Source organism: Ranitomeya imitator, chromosome 2, assembly GCF_032444005.1.
Source record: "Ranitomeya imitator isolate aRanImi1 chromosome 2, aRanImi1.pri, whole genome shotgun sequence".
Taxonomy (NCBI): domain Eukaryota; kingdom Metazoa; phylum Chordata; class Amphibia; order Anura; family Dendrobatidae; genus Ranitomeya; species Ranitomeya imitator.
The window spans coordinates 362,899,638-362,919,863 of record NC_091283.1 but is presented as its reverse complement, the minus strand read 5'-3'; the positions used below and the strand labels follow the sequence as shown (position 1 = coordinate 362,919,863).

The following is a 20,226-nucleotide window of genomic DNA, read 5'->3' as shown; positions in this document are numbered from 1 at the left end:
ACCTCGGAGATGACTCTACTGGTCCAATTATCCGGAACAAACAGTCTTTCCGGCGGACAACGATCAGGTTTATCCGCCTGAAACTCCTGCAAAGCACGTCGCAAGTCTGGGGAGACAGCCGACAAAATCACCCCATCCCTAAGGATACCAGTGGGCTCAGAATTTCCAGGGGAGTCAGGCAGAAAACTCCTAGAAAGAGCATCCGCCTTCACATTCTTTGAACCTGGCAGGTATGAAACCACAAAATTGAAACGGGAGAAAAACAGTGACCAACGAGCCTGTCTAGGATTCAGACGCTTGGCAGACTCAAGGTACATCAGATTTTTGTGATCAGTCAAGACCACCACACGATGTCTAGCACCCTCAAGCCAATGACGCCACTCCTCAAATGCCCACTTCATGGCCAAAAGCTCCCGATTACCAACATCATAATTCCGTTCAGCGGGCGAAAATTTTCTAGAAAAGAACGCACATGGCTTCATCACTGAGCCATCGGAGCTTCTCTGTGACAAAACCGCCCCGCTCCAATCTCGGAAGCATCAACCTCAACCTGAAAAGGAAGCGACGTATCTGGCTGACGCAACACAGGAGCAGAAGAAAACCGGCGCTTAAGTTCCTGAAAGGCCTCCACAGCCGCAGGAGACCAATCAGTAACATCAGCACCCTTTTTAGTCAAATCCGTCAAAGGCTTAACAACACTAGAAAAATTAGTTATGAAGCGACGATAAAAATTAGCAAAGCCCAAGAACTTCTGTAGACTCTTAAGAGATGTAGGCTGCGTCCAGTCACAAATAGCCTGAACCTTGACGGGATCCATCTCAATAGTAGAAGGGGAAAAAATATACCCCAAAAAAGAAATCTTCTGGACTCCAAAGAGACATTTAGAACCCTTTACAAACAAAGAATTGGCCCGCAGGACCTGAAACACCTTCCTGACCTGCTGAACATGAGACTCCCAGTTATCAGAAAAAACCAAAACATCATCCAAATACACGATAATAAATTTATCCAGATATTCACGGAAAATATCGTGCATAAAAGACTGGAAGACAGAAGGAGCATTAGAAAGTCCAAAAGGCATCACCAAATACTCGAAATGGCCCTCAGGCGTATTAAATGCGGTTTTCCACTCATCACCCTGCCTTATCCGCACAAGATTATACACACCCCGAAGATCAATCTTAGTGAACCATTTAGCCCCCTTAATGCGAGCGAACAAATCAGTCAACAATGGCAAAGGATACTGATATTTGACTGTAATCTTATTCAAAAGACGATAATCTATGCAAGGCCTCAAGGAACCATCTTTTTTGGCCACAAAAAAACAACCTGCTCCCAAAGGGGACGAAGATGGACGGATATGTCCCTTTTCCAAGGACTCCTTAACATAATTCCGCATAGCAGTATGCTCTGGCACTGACAGATTGAACAAACGACCTTTAGGGAATTTACTGCCAGGAATCAAATCTATAGCACAATCGCAATCCCTGTGAGGAGGAAGCGAACTGAGCTTAGGCTCCTCAAAAACCTCCCGATAATCAGACAAAAATACCAGAACCTCAGAAGGAGTAGATGAAGCGATAGAAATCGGAGATGCATAATCATGAACCCCCTGACATCCCCAGCTTAACACAGACATTGTTTTCCAGTCCAGGACTGGGTTATGAGTTTGTAACCATGGCAGACCAAGCACTAAGACATCATGTAAATTATACAGTACCAGGAAGCGAATCACCTCCTGATGAACGGGAGTCATACGCATGGTCACTTGTGTTCAGTACTGAGGTTTATTCATAGCCAAAGGTGTAGAGTCAATTCCTTTCAAAGGAATAGGAACTTCCAGAGGTTCCAGACTAAACCCACAGCGATTGGCAAATGACCAATCCATAAGACTCAGGGCAGCGCCTGAATCCACATAGGCATGAACTTAGACTGTAAAGTACCAATGGCAACAGACTTATCAACCTTTTTTGTGCGTTTAGAGCATGCTGATATAACATGAGCTGAATCACCACAATAAAAACACAACCCATTTTTCCGCCTATAGTTTTGCCGTTCACTTCTGGACTGAATTCTATCACATTGCATTGTCTCAGGTGCCTGTTCAGAAGACACAGCCAAATGGTGCACAGGTTTGCGCTCCCGTAAACGCCGATCAATCTGAATAGCCATAGTCATGGACTCATTCAGACCTGTAGGCGCCGGGAACCCCACCATAACATCTTTAATGGCCTCAGAAAGGCCATCTCTGAATTTTGCAGCCAGAGCGCACTCATTCCACTGAGTAAGCACCGACCATTTCCGAAATTTCTGACAATATATTTCTGCTTCATCTTGCCCCTGAGAGAGAGCCAATAAAGCTTTTTCAGCCTGAATCTCTAGGTTAGGTTCCTCATAGAGCAAACCCAATGCCAGAAAAAACGCATCCACATTGAGCAACGCAGGATCCCCTGGTGCCAATGCAAATGCCCAATTCTGAGGGTCACCCCGCAGGAAAGATATAACAATCTTGACCTGCTGAGCAGGGTCTCCAGAGGAGCGAGATTTCAAGGAAAGAAACAACTTGCAATTGTTCCTAAAATTCAAAAAACTAGATCTATCTCCAGAAAAAAAACTCTGGGACAGGAATTCTAGGTTCAGACATAGGCGTATGTACAACAAAATCTTGTATATTTTGAACCTTAGCAGCAAGATTATTCAGGCTGGAAGCCAAACTCTGGACGTCCATGATAAACAGCTGAGGTCAGAGCCATTCAAGGATTAAGAGGAGGAAAGAAGCAGTCAAGCTGCAATTAAGGCTAGGCAGCAAACACTGAGGAGGGGGGGGAAAAAAAAAAAAAAAAAAAAACTTCCTCAGACTACTTCAGCCAAAACGATGACCAATTTTTTCTGGCCGGCTATACTGTCATGATCCCAATGGCAGGGGATCACAAAAGGACAAGCACAAAAACAAAACAAGCTCTAGGGAGATGGAACCTGAGCTGACCGCGATCCTGAACCTAAACACACAACTAGCAGTAGCCGGGGAACGTGCCTACGATGATTCCTAGACGTCTCGCTCCAGCCGAAGAATTAACTTCCCCTATAAGAAGAAACACAGACCTCACTTGCCTCCAGAGAAACACCCCACAGAAATAGCAGCCCCCCACATGTAATAACGGTGAAATGAGAGGAAAGCACATACGTAGTTATGAAAATAGAATCAGCAAAAATGAGGCCCGCTAAAGCTAGATAGCAGAGGATACAAAAGTGAACTGCGCGGTCAGCGAAAAACCCTTAAAAAAAACCATCCTGAAATTACTTGAACTCATGTGCCAACTCATGGAACATGAGGAGTAATTTCAGCCCACTAGAGCAACCAGCAGCAAGGAATCACATATCTGCAAGCTGGACTAAGACAAAAATTAAGCAAAACGTGGAACAGGAAAATCAAAACTTAGCTTGTCCTGAAGATAACAGACGCAGGGAGCAGAGGTAAAAAGACACGCTGATTACATTGATAGCCGGCGAGGAAATGACAAAAAAGCCAGGTTAAATAGGAAACTCCCATAACCTGATGGAACAGGTGGACACCAGAGACCGCAGAGAACACAAGTCACCCAGTACCATCAGTAACCACCAGAGGGAGCCCAAAAACAGAACTCACAACAGGGAACATTTAGAGTAGCTGTCACAACTCTGTTGTTGGAATACCCGGTGCCGGGGGCTCCTTCCCTGTCCCTAACAATAGGAGCACCATAGCGATCGCTGCGCCCCGGATTACTTCTGATGGTAAAGATGCCGGGGCCATGTACCGTGCTGAACTCCTGAATAATCTCTATATCTATCCTCCTAACCCACCCAGGGAAGTAGGGAGTAATAATGTATGCATATATACAAACCAGACTAACAAGGGGGGACATACAGGGATAAATGAAAATACCAAACATACAAATATGCACTCACAGACAACACAGAGGAACACTGGGAAGAAAAAGGAAAACCAAATAGAAGAAGATAAGGATTGCACACAGCTGAAAAACCAAGCAACGGTCACAGAAAACACTCCAAACACCTTTACCAACAACAGGCAGCTCCACTCCACAACACACCAGGAAGTATAAGACTATGGGCAGAGACTGACTGCCGTATTTCTTGTGCGAGAATCGCATCATAAAACTTGTACTGGCTGTCGACTCTCCTAACCTGAACTTGACAGCTGCATAGAAATACATCATACATACCGGCTCAGGTCAGGAGAGATGTCAGGCCAGCGCATGCAGTGCCAAGCGATTATCGCACGAGTTATATGGCTATCTAGCTCAGCCCTATCACTGGCAATCCAGATTGCCAGAGGCAAGTATAGGAAAGGGGAGTGACCAATTCTGAACGGCTGAGATCATCCAAACCATAAAGCTTTGGAAACGCTCTAAGCCAGAGTTCCCCAACTCCGGTCCTCAAGAGCCACCAACAGGTCATGTTTTCAGGATTTCCTTAGTATTACACAGGTGATACTTGCATTAGCTGGATGACCAAGAATCCCATCACCTGTGTAATACTAAGAAAATCCTGAAAACATGACCTGTTGGTAGCTCTTGAGGACCGGAGTTGGGGAACACTGCTCTAAGCTGAACAGATTAACCCCTGAACTGCTAAGATAAACCTACACCATTTAAAGGGAACCTGTCACTCCCAAAATCGAAGATAAGCTGCGGCCACCAGCATCAAGGGCTTATCTACAGCATTCTGTAATACTGTAGATAAGCCCCTCAATGTATCCTGAAAGATGAGAAAAAGAGGTTAGATTATACTCACCCAAGGGCGGTCCTGCTGCGGTCTGGGTCCGACGGGCGTCGCTGTACGGTCCAGGGCCTCCTATCTTCTTATGATGACGTCCTCTTCTTGTCTTCACATTGCAGCTCCGGCGCAAGCATACTTTGTCTGCTCTGTTGAGGGCAGAGCAAAGTACTGTAGTGCGCAGGCGCCGGGAAAGGTCAGAGAGGCCCAGCGCCTGCGCACTGCAGTAATTTGCTCTGCCCTCAGCAGGGCAGACAAAGTACGCTTGCGCTGGAGCTGCGGTGTGAAGACAAGAAGAGGACATCATCCTATGAAGATGTGAGGCCCCAGACCGGGACATCATCCTATGAAGATGGGAGGCCCCGGACCGGGACGCCCATTGGTCCCGGACCGCAGTGGGACCGCCCCTGGGTGAGTATAATATTACCTCTTTTTCTCATCTTTCAGAATACATCGGAGGCTTATCTACATAATTACAGAATGCTGTAGATAAGCCCCTGATGCCGGTGGCCGCAGCTCATCTTCAATTTTTGGGGTGACAGGTTCCTTTTAATATGAAGGAGAAGTGCTTCTAATCAGTGTAGGAGTACGTGATATCAGATGCTGCGGTCTTCTGGCCCCTCGCTGTCTTGGTAAATCCATAAAGGCAGCAAGGAAAAAATGTATTAAACTTTAGATTTAATATATAAAAATTAACCCCTTCATGACCCAGCCTATTTTAACCTTAATGACCTGGCCATTTTTTGCAATTCTGACCAGTGTCCCTTTATGAAGTAATAACTCAGGAACGCTTCAACGTATCCTAGCAATTCTGAGATAGTTTTTTCGTGACATATTGGGCTTCATGTTGGTTGTAAATTTAGGTCGATAATTTTTGTGTTTATTTGTGAACAAAACGGAAATTTGGCGAAAATTTAGAAAAATTCACAATTTTCAAATTTTGAATTTGTATTACCAGAGAGTTATGTGACACAAAAAATAGTTAATAAATAACATTTCCCACATGTCTACTTTACATCAGCACAATTTTGGAAAAAAAAAATTTTTTTTGCTAGGAAGTTATAAGGGTTAAAATTTGACCAGCGATTTATCATTTTTACAACAAAATTTACAAAACCATTTTTTTTAGGGACCACTTCACATTTTAAGTCAGTTTGAGGCGTCTGTATGGCTGAAAATACCCAAAAGTGACACCATTCTAAAAACTGCACCCCTCAAGGTGCTCAAAACCACATTCAAGAATTTTATTAACCCTTCAGGTGTTTCACAGCAGCAGAAGCAACATGGAAGGAAAAAATGAACATTTAACTTTTTAGTCACAAAAATGATCTTTTAGCAACAATTTTTTTTATTTTCCCAAGGGTAAAAGGAGAAAGTGGACCACAAAAGTTGTTGACCAATTTTTCCTGAGTACGATGATACCCCATATGTGCGGAGGGACCACTGTTTGGGCGCACGGCAAGGCTCGGAAGGGAAGGAGCGCCATATTATTTTTTAAATAAAAGTGTATATGTATCAGAGTACATATAGGTACGCGCTAGATATTTAGCCAGAGAAGCTGCTACTGAATAACTAAATAAAGATAAAAAATCAAATCAAAATCGACAGTCAAACAAATCAGAGTAGCTTCTAAATATGTCCACAATAGTCTATGGTAGCACCAAGGGTGGATGGATATACATAGAAGTATCCTACCTCCTGTCACAGATCGCACATCTATTGATGAAGAAAAGAGCCGTGGTGCTGCCGATATAATTACAAAGAGTTTCTTCCATACAAGAACGAAGCGTGGTATAGATCCAAAAAGTGGTGGCTGCCCCGGCCGGTAGCAGCCACCCAAAACTGACCTCCGGGCTGATACAGAGTCCTGGGGTGCCGGACGCCGCGTGGAGTGAAAGCGGTAAGTCCGGATGCTGTACAGGACCTGCGTGACGTAGCTAGTCACGTGAATGTGAGCGAAGCCCGGGAGTGAGATACGGAGCGATGAAGGGGTCACCTAACCTACGCGTTTCGGAGACTGCTGTCTCCTTCCTCAGGGTTAACCCCTGCTCCGTAAAAAAAATTCGGTAGAGATGCTGTCCCTGTATGTTCATTCAGAGACACTCTACAGAATGATTCAGTGTTCGAGACAATTGATCAAGTGGAGGGGAGTATCCTAGAATCCCACTCTATTTTAGATAATCTTACTATTCACTCCACTCCCGTATCCTCTCCTGGAATATCCACCCCTATTATGGCACATACTAGTCCTAGAGATTCACAGAGGGAAGTCCAGGAGGTACCATTACCCCAAGATTCTCCCCCGTCTATTTCTTTAGTTACCCAGAATCGCTTTCATACTTTGGGTGATATCTGTCAGTCACCACGGATTGAAAATTGTAACTCCCCCAATACTGAAGGACAAGTATCACAAGTAGAAAGACCCAGTACCAGCAGGGGTCAATTGGAGCGGAATTATTAAACCACTAGTGATAGTGAGAAAGATAAAAATAAAAAAAAGGGAAATAATCTCAGGAATAATAATAATAATAATAATAATAATAATAATAATAATAAAAAAATTGCTAAGCATCCGTTTTTTCGTGTGGTGGGAAAAAAACCAGGAAAAGGGGCCGCAGAGGCGGGAAACTCGCCAAAAAGAAAAGGTCACTAAAAACATCTAATAATAATACGACCCCTGCTATATTTAACCTGAGTAAACAGAAATTAGATGAAGGTACACTATCTTTATTACATAAAGGCCTTAAATACGCCCCTGCTAATAGCTTCAACAAATTTGAAGCTTATATAGGTATTAAGTTATTCATGAGGAAGCTGGCAATTAAAAGACATTTTATTAAAAACCCTGTGACTAGAAATAGTGAACCAACTCAAACTAGTATCTATACCCACACCGATCTTAAAAATCCATCTAAGTTCCACCCAATAAATGAGTATTCAGAACACATGAACACATTTCAGAACGTTATAGATGAGATCAGAAAAACCAGTGATAAAAAATGTGGGAAATTCAAATTTAATTTGAATAAAAAGGAAAGACAAGCTATTATCTCCCTACAACGTAATAAAGAGCTGATTATACGTCCAGCTGATAAAGGGGGGGGGGGTGTGTGGTAATTTTGGATCAGGAATCCTATCATATGGAATCACTCCGGTTATTGGGGGATTCCCATACATATAAGAAATTAAATAGAGACCCCACAGAGGACTATATAAAAGAAATGAAAACACTTACTAAAAGAGCCTTTGATATGGGTTTTATTAATAGATCGGAATTTGATTTTATCAACTACGGGCCACCTAGATTGGCGGTGTTTTACCATCTACCGAAAATCCATAAAGATACCGCCAAGCCCCCTGGAAGACCCATAGTTTCGGGCATTAATTGCCTCACGGCAAATATGTCGAAACTAGTGGATTCCCATTTACAGCCTGTAGTACCTCTATTACCATCACACCTTAAGGACAGCTCTCATATTTTAAAAATTTTACAAGAAGTAAATTGGCGCGAGGGTTTTATTATGGGCACCTTGGACATTACGTCCCTTTACACGGTCATTGACCATAAAAAGGGATGTGAGGCTGCTATGCATTTTTTAAACGTATTCTCCCAGGTTCCCTCTGCACAAATAGAATTTTTAGGAGAATTAATGCACTTTATTTTAACGCACAACTACTTCCTGTATGGGGAGGACTACTACTCCCAGCAGTGGGGTACCGCTATGGGGACCAGGTTCGCGCCAAGTTATGCTAACCTGTATGTGGGTAGTTGGGAGGAACAGTTTATCTACCCGGAAGGCCGACTGTGCGCGAACCTGGTCCTCTGGCGCCGTTTTATTGATGACATGATTTTTATTTGGTCTGGTGGTTGGGATTCTCTCAATACATTTTTAATCGATATTAATAAAAAAATCAACATTTTTTAAAATTCACCTCCACCACCAGTACCACACATATTCATTTTTTAGATCTAAATATTTTTATTGAGGACATTAAAATCCAAACTAGCACTTTTTGTAAACCCACTGACATAAATAGCTATATCCCCCTTGACAGCTGCCATCTTCCAAATTGGTTACTTAATATTCCAAAAAGCCAGTATATTAGAATTCATCGTAACTGCTCCAGGCCCCAGGACTTTGATAAGGAATCAGTATCTCTAACTAAAAAATTTCTGGAAAAGGGGTACAATCTGGATTTATTGGAAAATTCTAAAAAATCGGCCTTGTCTAGAACCAGACACGAATTAATTAACCCCTCTTCTAAAGGTACGCTAAGTAATGACTGTGTTCCCATTATAACTAAATATAATAGTAATTCTAACATCTTACGGAAAATAGTCAGAAAACACTGGCACATTTTAAAAAATGATAAAGTATTAGGAGACCAGATTACGGACCATCCCCGATTTATATACAAAAAAAAAAATCGCATAATTTGGGCAATCTTATTGCGCCTACTGTACAAAATAAACCCCCCCCTAGTACAATCTTCCATTTTTTGTACCAAGCTGAAGGGATTTTTTCCCTGCCAGAAATGCAAGGTTTGTACTCAAACTATCACCCAAAAATGCACAAATATTATAGAAGGGGATAGGGTTATTCCAATAAAGGATTTTGTTACTTGCTCTACTGTCAGGGTTATATATATTATAGAATGCCCTTGCGGCAAACTATATGTGGGGAGGACAAAAAGGCCACTTAAAACAAGAATAGGGGAACACATTCGTAATATTAAAAATTATTTTAAAGGTCATCCACTGTCCCAACATTTCATAGAGCATCATGACAGTAGGATACACCATATGAAAGTGTTTGGTATAGCAACGGTTAAACGCCACTGGAGAGGAGGCGATTTTATCAAGGCCATGTCCAGAGCCGAGACTCAATGGATTTTTTTACTAGACACATTGGCACCCAGGGGTTTAAACATTGGTATAGAACTTTTTGGATTTCAATAGGCGGATCCAGATAGGGCATGCTATATAAGGACTGCCATTACGGAGCAGGGGTTAACCCTGAGGAAGGAGACAGCAGTCTCCGAAACGCGTAGGTTAGGTGACCCCTTCATCACTCCGTATCTCACTCCCGGGCTTCGCTCACACTCACGTGACTAGCTACGTCACGCAGGTCCTGTACAGCATCCGGACTTACTGCTTTCACTCCACGCGGCGTCCGGCACCCCAGGACTCTGTATCAGCCCGGAGGTCAGTTTTGGGTGGCTCCTACCGGCCGGGGCAGCCACCACTTTTTGGATCTATACCACGCTTCGTTCTTGTATGGAAGAAACTCTTTGGAATTATATCGGCAGCACCACGGCTCTTTTCTTCATCAATAGATGTGCGATCTGTGACAGGAGGTAGGATACTTCTATGTATATCCATCCACCCTTGGTGCTACCATAGACTATTGTGGACATATTTAGAAGCTACTCTGATTTGTTTGACTGTCGATTTTGATTTGATTTTTTATCTTTATTTAGTTATTCAGTAGCAGCTTCTCTGGCTAAATATCTAGCGCGTACCTATATGTACTCTGATACATATACACTTTTATTTGATTATTCATCTGTTACCGACTTAGTGTGGAGGTCGGTTAGGTAACGCAGCTGGGATTATTAGCCGTTTTTAACACTTTCGCGCCACCATTTATATATATATTTCCATATTATTTTTGAATGAAAAATTGGATCCAATCTTTAGCAGACACCATATCGCGTTTGGAGAGCACCTGTGCGCCTAAAGATTGGAGCTCCCCACACATGTGACCCCATTTTGGAAATTAGACCCCCAAAGAACTTATCTAGATGCATAGTGAGCACTTTGAACCCCCAGGTGCTTCACAAATTGATCCGTAAAAAATGAAAAAGTACTTTTTTTTCACAAAAAAACTATTTTAGCCTCAATTTTTTCATTTTTACAAGGGCAACAGGATAAAATGAATCCTAAAATTTGTTGGGCAATTTCTTCTGAGTACACCGATACCTCATATGTGGGGGTAAACTACTGTTTGGGCGTACGGCAAGGCTCGGAAGGGAAGGAGCGCCATTTGACTTTTTGAATGAAAAATTAGCTCCAATCGCTAGTTGACACCATGTCGCGTTTGGAGAGCCCCTGTGTGCCTAAACATTGGAGCTCCCCCACAAGTGACCCCATTTTGGAAACTAGACCTCCCACGGAACTTAGATGTGTGGTGAGCACTTTTTACCCCAAGTGCTTCACAGAAGTTTATAACGCAGAGCCGTGAAAATAAAAAAAAATTTTTTTCCTCAAAAATGATTTTTTAGTCCGCAATTTTTTATTTTCTCAAGGGTAACAGGAGAAATTGGACCCCAAAAGTTGTTGTCCAGTTTGTCCTGAGTAAGCTTATACCCCATATGTTTGGGTAAACCACTGTTTGGGCACACGTCAGGGCTCGGAAGGGTGGGAGCACCATTTGACTTTTTGAACGTAAGATTGGCTGGAATCAATGGTGGCGCCATGTCATTTGGGACCCCCTGATGTGCCTAAACAGTGGAAACCCCTCAATTCTAACTCAAACACTAACCCCAACACACCCCTAACCCTAATCACAAGCCTAACCCTAACCCCAACACACCGCTAACCCTAATCTTATCCCTAATTCCAACCCTAACTCTAATTCCAACCCTAAGGCTATGTGGCCACGTTGCGGATTCGTGTGTGAATTTATCAGCACCGTTTTTGAAAAATCCGCAGGTAAAACGCACTGCGTTTTACCTGTGGATTTACCACGGATTTCCTGCGTTTTTTGTGCGGATTTCACCTGCGGTTTTACACCTGCGGATTCCTATTGAGGAACAGGTGTAAAACGCTGCGGAATCCGCACAAAGAATTGACATGCTGCGGAAAATACAATGCTGCATTTCCGCGCGGTATTTTCCGCACCATGGGCACAGTGGATTTGGTTTTTCATAGGTTTACATGGTACTGTACACCGCATGGAAAACTGCTGCGAATCCGCAGCCAAATCCGCACCGTGTGCACATACTCTAATTCCAACCCTAATGCTAACCCTAACTCTAGTTCTAACCCTAATTCTAACCCTAACCCTAGTTCTAACCCTAACCCTAGTTCTAACCCTATCCCTAGCCCTAACCCTAAACCTAGTTCTAGCCCTAACCGTCGTGGAAAAATAAAAATAAATATATTTTCTTTATTTTATGATGATCCCTACCTATGGGGGTGATAAAGGGGGGGGGGGGGGGGCTATTTACTATTTTATTTATTTTGATCACTGTGATAGAACCTATCACAGTGATCAAAATGAATGAACTAATCTAACGGCCGGCAGATTCGGTGGGCATACTGTGCATGTGCCCGCCATTTTGGAAGATGGCAGCGCCCATCCTAGATGCCGGACAGACACCGGGAGGGACCCCGGGGCTCCGGAGGTACGGGGGGGTGGGATCGGACAGCGGGGGGGGGGGGGGTGGAGGCGGAGGACTGTACGGAGGGGTAGGAAACATAGGCATCACAGGTCGGATTGGCACCGACTTTCATGATGCCTGCGTGGCGTCACAGGTTGAGAAGGGGTTACAGAACAATGCTTCAAAAAATGATAACAAATAGAATTATTCTTAACGTTAATTTGGTTTCTAGGAACCTTCCACGACAGCCACTTCGGAGGTTGTCTTCCCCGCCCTAATAGGGGACAGGAACACAAAGAGGTTAAATACCCCTCCCCTTCCTGCACCGCCAGTGTTTTCCTGGACACAGTAGCATGTATAGTTACCACAAAAGTGCAGGAATCATCCAATAAGAATATCAGATAGGGAGGGAAATTAGGGCTGTCGTGGAAGGTTCCTAGAAACCGAATTAACGGTAAGAATAATTCTATTTTCTCCAGTCACCTTCCACGACAGCCACTTCGGAGTAGTACCAACAGCTAATGTCTCTAGGGAGGGACCACGGCCTGCAGAACACGTCTGCCAAATGTTAAATCCCTATTGAAATTTAGCCGTAATGTCTGGTGAACGTATGGATGGACGACCAGGTGGCGGCTCTGCATATCTGCTCTGTTGAGGCATTCCCCCTCTCTGCCCATGATGTTGCCATTGCTCGGGTAGAGTGTGCTTTCAGAGAGGCAGGTGGATCCAGTCCCTGTGCTGAATATGGCAGACAAATAGACTGTTTGATCCAGTTTGCGATGGTGTTTTTTGCCGCCTTCTTTCCCTTGTTTCGTCCCAAGAACTGGATGAATAAATTTTGATCAATTCGCCAGGCTTCAGTCTGTCGTAAGTAAGATAGGACCACCCTGCGAACATCCAAGGTGTGGAAGGTCTGTTCTTTAGGGTTGGAGGGGTTCGGGCAAAATGAAGGTAGTAGAATTTCCTGATCTCTGTGGAAATTCAAGACCACTTTAGGTAAAAAGGACCGGTCTAGTTTTAGTATAATGCTATCTGTAGTGATCGTTAAATAGGGTTCCTGTATTGACAGGGCCTGTAATTCACCAATACGTCTAGCCGTAGTGATTGCGACTAGAAAGACTGTTTTCAAAGTTAAGTTCTTTATGGTTATAGCATCCAGGGGTTCAAATGGATCCTGGGTTAGTGCATTAAGTACTGTATTGAGGTCCCAGGAAGGTACCCTACTGCGGAGTGTAGGACGAATTCTGGATGCTGCTGTCATAAATCGCTTGATCCAGCGATGATTGGCTAAATTCGAATCAAAAAAGCTACTAAGGGCCGATACTTGCACTTCAAGTGTGCTAGGGGTAAGGCCTATTTCCAAGCCCTTCTGTAAAAATTGTAAGATTTTCGCTATATCAGGATTGAAGGGGTCTGGAACTTCTGGGGAGCACCAGGATGTAATTTTTTCCAGACTTTAGTATAGATGGCATTGGTTACCGCCTTTCTGCTTTTTTGAAGGGTCTGAATTACGTCATCTGAGAGTCCTTCAGCTTTTAAGATTGTGGCTTCAGTAGCCATGCTGCCAAGTTCAATCTGTTTAGGTCTGGATGTAGTAGGGGACCCTTGTGTAGGAGATCGATCTTTTGAGGGACCTTCCAGGGCCATATCTAATAGGGCGCCATACCAACTTCTCCCGGGCCACAATGGGGCAATCAAGATTGTGGTCACTGCGTCTGTCCTGATTTTTTGAAGAGTTTTCGCCAGCATGGGAATGGGAGGAAAGGCATATGCAAGGTTGATCTTCCACTGCTGTGAAAAGGCATCTATTCCCTGTGCCTTGTCTTTGTGATGAAGGGAGAAAAATGTTTCTATATTCGCATTTTGCCTGTTGGCAAATAGATCCACCTCTGGAGTACCCCATTTTGCGGTTAGGGACTGAAACACTGTTTGGTCTAGGGACCACTCTCCTGGATGAACGTCTTTCCTGCTGAGGAAATCCGCCTGAGTGTTGTCCAATCCCCTCAGATATACTGCTGTGACCGATAGAAGGTTTTTCTCTGCCCAGAAAAATATTCTTGCAGCTACCTGCTTTAGAGAGGCATACTTTGTTCCCCCCTGGTGTAGATAGGCTACCGTGGTCATATTGTCCGAGTAAATACGAACGTGATGATTTTTGATCAGCGCAGATGACGCCTTTAGGGCTTCCTCCACAGCTTTCAGTTCTCTTAGATTCGAGGAGGTGCTGCTGATATTTGATGCCCATTGTCCCTGAAAGTGGAAACCCTCTACCACCGCACCCCAGCCTCTTTTGCTGGCATCTGAGCGTAGTGTTTTTAGGGGAAGGTGATCCCAGCTGACCCCTCTCTGGAGATTTTGGTAATCTAGCCACCATTTTAGAGCTGATTTCACATGGCCAGGGAGAAGAATCTTTTGACTCAATGGAGTCTGTCGTCTCCTGGAATGTAGGAGCACGTACGTCTGGAGAGCTCGTGTGTGAGCCTGGGCCCAGGAAACCGATTGTATACATGCGGTCAGGGACCCTAGTACAGACATCGATTCTCTGAGGGTCGGTGCACACTGGCCTCTGAACTTGGCTACTTTGCGGACAAGGTTGATTTGATTATCTTTGGGCAAATACGATGTTCTTACATCTGAGTCCAGTAGCAGCCACAGAAATTTCCTTCTTGTGGAGGGATGGATCTCTGATTTTTCCAGATTTGGGATCCAACCCAGGGTTTGTAATATCTCTAGGGTCTTTGATATGTCTGTTTTCAGACGGTAGGCAGATGGAGCCATGATAAGGAAGTCGTCTAAATAAGGGACGATGCATATTCCTTTTTGACGGATGAAGATTATCGTTTCCGCCATAATTTTTGTGAAAACCCGTGGGGCCGATGAGATGCCGAAGGGGAGAACGTTGAACTGGAAATGTTCGATCTGGTGACCCTTGGAGACTGCGAATCTGAGGAATTTCCTGTGCTCTGGGTGGATTGGCACATGGTAATAAGCATCCTTCAGATCCACAGTCGCCATCATCCAATTTTGACCGATGAGTGGGATTACTGATTTGACTGTCTCCATTTTGAATCTCCTGTATCAGACTGATTCGTTTAGGATTTCAAATTTATGATAATTCTGTTCTTCCCCGACGGCTTGGTTATCAGAAAAAGGCGTGAATAATGACCACGTCCTTCCTCTAATTTCGGTACCCGCGAGATCACATTTGATTGTATTAGTTTTTCTAGATCTTGTAACAAGGAGTTTTGGAGATCTGGGTTTTGAAGGGAGGTTATCCTTAAGCATTGTGGGGGTGGTCTCACGAATTCTATTTTTAGTCCCTCTTGAATGGTACGAAGGACCCACTGATTTGTGGAGATGGTCTGCCACTTGGTGAAAAAAACGTGAGAGTCGACCCCCGACCAGAGCACAGTCATTGCTTATCTGGGGTTTGCTGGGCCTGAGGGACCAGGATATTTTTTCCCCTGCCTCCCTTGGGATAGCTCCACCTTCCCATTTTGCCTTTTCCTCTCTGCGAAGATTGGTCACGGGAGGGACGAAAATAACGCTTTTTGGCCATCTTCTGCTCGGGGAGAGATTTCTTTTTATCTGCCGCCTTATCCAAAATACCATCCAGAACGGGTCCAAATACATTATGACCCTGAAAGGGTATGCTACATAATTTGGACTTAGAGACAAAATCGCCTCCCCAGGATTTTATCCAGAGTGCTCTCCTGGATGAGTTAGAGAGGACGGCAGCTATTGCGGCTACTCGGACCGATTCAGCAGAATCATCGGCTAGGAACCCCGTTGCTTTCTGTAGCAAGGGTAGGGAGTCTAAAATCTCCTCTCTTGGGGTGCCCTGTGTCAAGTGATCCTCAAGTTTGCGTAACCAGATAAATAGAGATCTGGCTACGCAAGTGAAGGCTATATTGGACTTTAGTAAATTTGTGGAGGTGTCCCAGGACTTTTTTAATAAACTCTCTATTTTACGATCCATCGGATCCTTGAGTTGCGAAGAGTCCTCAAAGGGAAGGGCTGTTTTCTTAGTTACCCTGGACACCTGTACATCCACTTTCGGTGTCTCCCATAAGGAGTTATCCCTGTCCAATGGACACCGGTTCTTTAGCTCTGATGGCACAGTCAGACCTTTTTCAGGGAGGTCCCAGTTATGCAGAATTAGATCTCGTAAATTCTTATGTACTGGAAACCCTTTCTGATCTTTAAGAGTTTCAGACCCTCAAACATCTCATCCTGTACTGTGAGTGTAACTTCTTCATCCTCTACCCCCATGGTGCCTCTTACTAAACTGATTAGGTCACTCATGTCCTCAGAATTAAAATAATATTTTTTGTTTTCTGGTTTAGGGGGTATAAGTGGAGCCTTCGTTTTCCCAGTTATTCTCCGAACCCAAGGACTGGATCTCTCCCGAGTCTGGGTCGGATTCTACCGGGGCTTTTTTCCTCCTTTTTGGAGGGGGTGGCTGAGGCACCGACATTTGTGAGAAGGTGGCCATAGAAGAATGGACCTCATCTTTAATGAGGGATCTAATGCTATCCAGCAGCGAGGGTTGTTCAGCGCGTAGAACCTCATCCGTACAGGACTGGCAGAGCTTTTTCCCGTATGTTGATGGGAGTTTGGCCGTACACACTTTACATTTGCAGCTTGACTTTTTAGGATCAGAAACCTTTTCTCCCTATAAGAGAGAGAAAGAGGGTTTGCTAAGCCACTTAGGGGTATATAGATATATATATACATATATACATGCATGCATATACGTATATACAGGATAGCTGGGCCCGACACCTGCTACTTACTTTGGTAGGAGGGGGAACGCTGGCATCTGCAGATGCAGAGCAAGGGGGTCTGTCACCGTTCATGTCCGTCACGTAGTGTAACAGTCAGACAGCTTACCTTGCTACCCGGATCTCTTTATGAAGGACCGGTGGGGTAGGTCCTGGAACGCCCCCGAAAACGCTGCTGTATGGCGTGCCTGCTGCTCGGACGCCATTGCCGGCCGGCATGCGCTCCATCCTGGAACGCACCTGAGTGAACCGGAAGTGACGCGTGTTAACCCGGTCCTCAGCCGCCACAGACTCCGGGACGCGCGCCACCTCCAGCACTGCAGCCAGGGAGGAGGGAACTGGGGGGCTGCAGGAGGCCCCCGGTACGCACGTCACCGCCCCGCATTACACCACGAAGGGAGCGCCGGAGGGGCGGGAAGGTCCCGAGTCCCTCCGAAGAGAGGAGACGGGAGCAGCGTTGTCTGAGGAGGGAACGGCCGACCTCCATGCTGCCCGGCTTTGGTAAGTGGAGCTCCGGTCGCCGGCCACGACAGCCCCTTCAGAATCTCCTCATGCCCCATAGGGGACAGGAAAACACTGGCGGTGCAGGAAGGGGAGGGGTATTTAACCTCTTTGTGTTCCTGTCCCCTATTAGGGCGGGGAAGACAACCTCCGAAGTGGCTGTCGTGGAAGGTGACTGGAGAAAAATGCAATGCTTACAAGATTGACACACAAGTAAAAAAAGAAAAAAAAACAGGTGATATACAGAAACATTTAACGGATGGAACCATCTATCTCCCATGGATCCGACAATGAGTTTTTCTGGAAGAGATATTATACAGGGTCTCAGGTGAGAGGAGGATGGAAAACTGTATGGAGAGAAAAGTGCAAAGACTTGATAGTATATTTCTGTGGTTTCCTGACGCTAATGATCCTGATGTTTGAACCCAAAGACGGAATTATGCCCCCAGATCGCAGATATATCTGTGGATGGTGATGAAATCAGATTAATATTGATATGGCATCGTAATACTGCATTTCCGTTATGCCATGTGATGCCAGAGACGTCCAGTCTGCCTGAGGGACAATTATCTTCACCATTGATGTAGCACCTACAGCTGTGCTCAAAAGTTGACATACCCCAGCAGAATTTTTGCTTTCTTGGCCTTTTTTCAGAGAATATGAATAAAAACATCAAAACATTTTCTTCACTCATGGTTAGTGGTTGGGTGAAGCCATTTATTGTCAAACTACTGTGTTTTCTCTTTTTAAATCATAATCACAACCCCCCCCCCCCCCCCCGAACAAAAAAAAACATTGATGTTTGGTATCGCCGCTGCCAGCACCTGACCTATACAACTTTAAAGGGACACTGTCACCTGAATTTGGAGGGAACAATCTTTAGCCATGGAGGCCGGGTTTTGGGGTTTTTGATTCACCCTTTCCTTACCCGCTGGCTGCATGCTGGCTGCAATATTGGATTGAAGTTCATTCTCTGTCCTCCATAGTACACGCCTGCACAAGGCAAGATTGCACTGTGCAGGCATGTACTACGGAAGACAGAGAATGAACTTCAATCCAATATTGCAGCCAGCATGCAGCCAGCGGGTAAGGAAAGGGTGAATCAAAAACCCCAAAACCCCGCCTCCATGGCTAAAGATTGTTCCCTCCAAATTCAGGTGACAGTGTCCCTTTAACATTCGTTAACCCCATAAGTGAACACCATAAAAATTAAAAAAAAAACGAGGCTAAAGACAGATGCTTATTCATCATACCGCTGAACCTAAAATGAAATAAAACGCAATCAAATACATGAATGCAAATAAAAATTGTATCTCTGAAAACGTCATCTTGTCCCGCAAAAATCAAGTCGCCAAACCGCTCCATCAGCAGAAAAAAAGAAAAAGTTATAGCTCTCAGAATAAAGAGATGCAAAAAATTTATTTTTCTATAGAATAATTTTTGTGTAAAGTGCCAAAACATAAAAAAGATATACATAAGGCATCACTGTAAACATACTGACCCGAAGAATAAAACTGCATTACCAATTTTACTACACACAGAACGGTATAAAAAAAAAAAACTTCCTGAATTGCTGGTTTTTGGTCATTCTGCCTTACAAAAATCAGAACAGAAAGCGAACAAAAAAAGTCATGCGCCCGAAAATGGTATCAATAAAAACGTCAACTCGTTCCGCAAAAAACGAGACCTCAAATGACTCTGTGGACCAAAATATGGAAAAATTACAGCTCTCAAAATGTGGTGATTGAGTCTTTGCAACAGAAAGCGTCTTCTAGTGTGTGACAGCAGCCAAACATAAAAACCCGATATAAATCTGGTATCGCTGTAATCACACCGACACGAAGAATAAAGTCGCATAATCACTTATACCGCATGAGGAACAGCGTAAAAAATAAAAGCAATTCTTCAACTGCTGTTGATTTGTTCATTCTGCCTCCCAAAGATCGCAGTAAGGCTCGGCGCACATTTATCCTGCGCTCTGCACTTACACCGCGGTTTCCATGTAGAACTCTGTAATACGTTATTCAGACAGAACCTCTGGTGGAAGATTCCCTATAATGAGGCAGGCAGAGGCTCTGTGGACCCCATAAGACCTGTGATCCGATGCCATCTGTCTTTTTGGGATAGCATAAATGTGCCGTCGGCCACAGGTTTGTACACTTCTAAAAAGGGGGGACAACGTTACTTTAGGAACATTATAGTGTATGTGGGACAAGAAAGTCCACACTGTACTACAAGAGTCATAATAGTCATATGTGTTTCCTCACTTCCTGTTTTCCATAGTTGGGTCGTATGTATCAATCAGAGGAAAAGGAGCAAAATGCTGTGATTCTTAGAAAGTGACAACAACAAGCACCAAAACATTCCTAGCACTAAAAGGGTTAATGTCCCCCACACTCAGTAATGGGGAATCTCCAGCACCTACCTCCACCTGCAGAGCCGCACACCACATATATGGCTGCTCTGTGCGCACAGGACCTGTGATGAGGTCACAGGAGGGGAGGAGTCAGGGGTCACATGATCAGGGGCCTCAGTGTATGCAGGACTCTGCTGTGCTGGTTGTCATGGTGCTGGATGAGGGGAAGTTTATGTGTGGGGTCAGGAGGGGTTTACAGTGGGGATGTAGTGGAGCCGTGTGTGTACGAGGTGTACGGAGCAGAGACGTGTGTGTACGAGGTGTACGGAGCTGAGCCGTGTGTGCACGAGGTGTATGGAGCAGAGTCGTGTGTGTACGAGGTGTACGGAGCTGAGCCGTGTGTGTACGAGGTGTACGGAGCAG

General features: G+C 44.5%; 1 protein-coding gene across 1 annotated transcript in view; it reads right to left on the bottom strand.

Moving 5' to 3' along the window:
• The window catches only part of LOC138663860 (zinc finger protein 25-like), an 88,562-nt gene extending 68,636 nt beyond the window's left edge, over nt 1-19,926 (bottom strand). Inside the window, exon 1 of the mRNA XM_069750215.1 lies at nt 19,873-19,926. Coding sequence (XP_069606316.1) covers nt 19,873-19,899 — 27 coding nt within the window. The 5' untranslated portion in view covers nt 19,900-19,926. The remainder of the gene's footprint in view (nt 1-19,872) is intronic.
• Nucleotides 19,927-20,226: the final 300 nt, after the last annotated feature.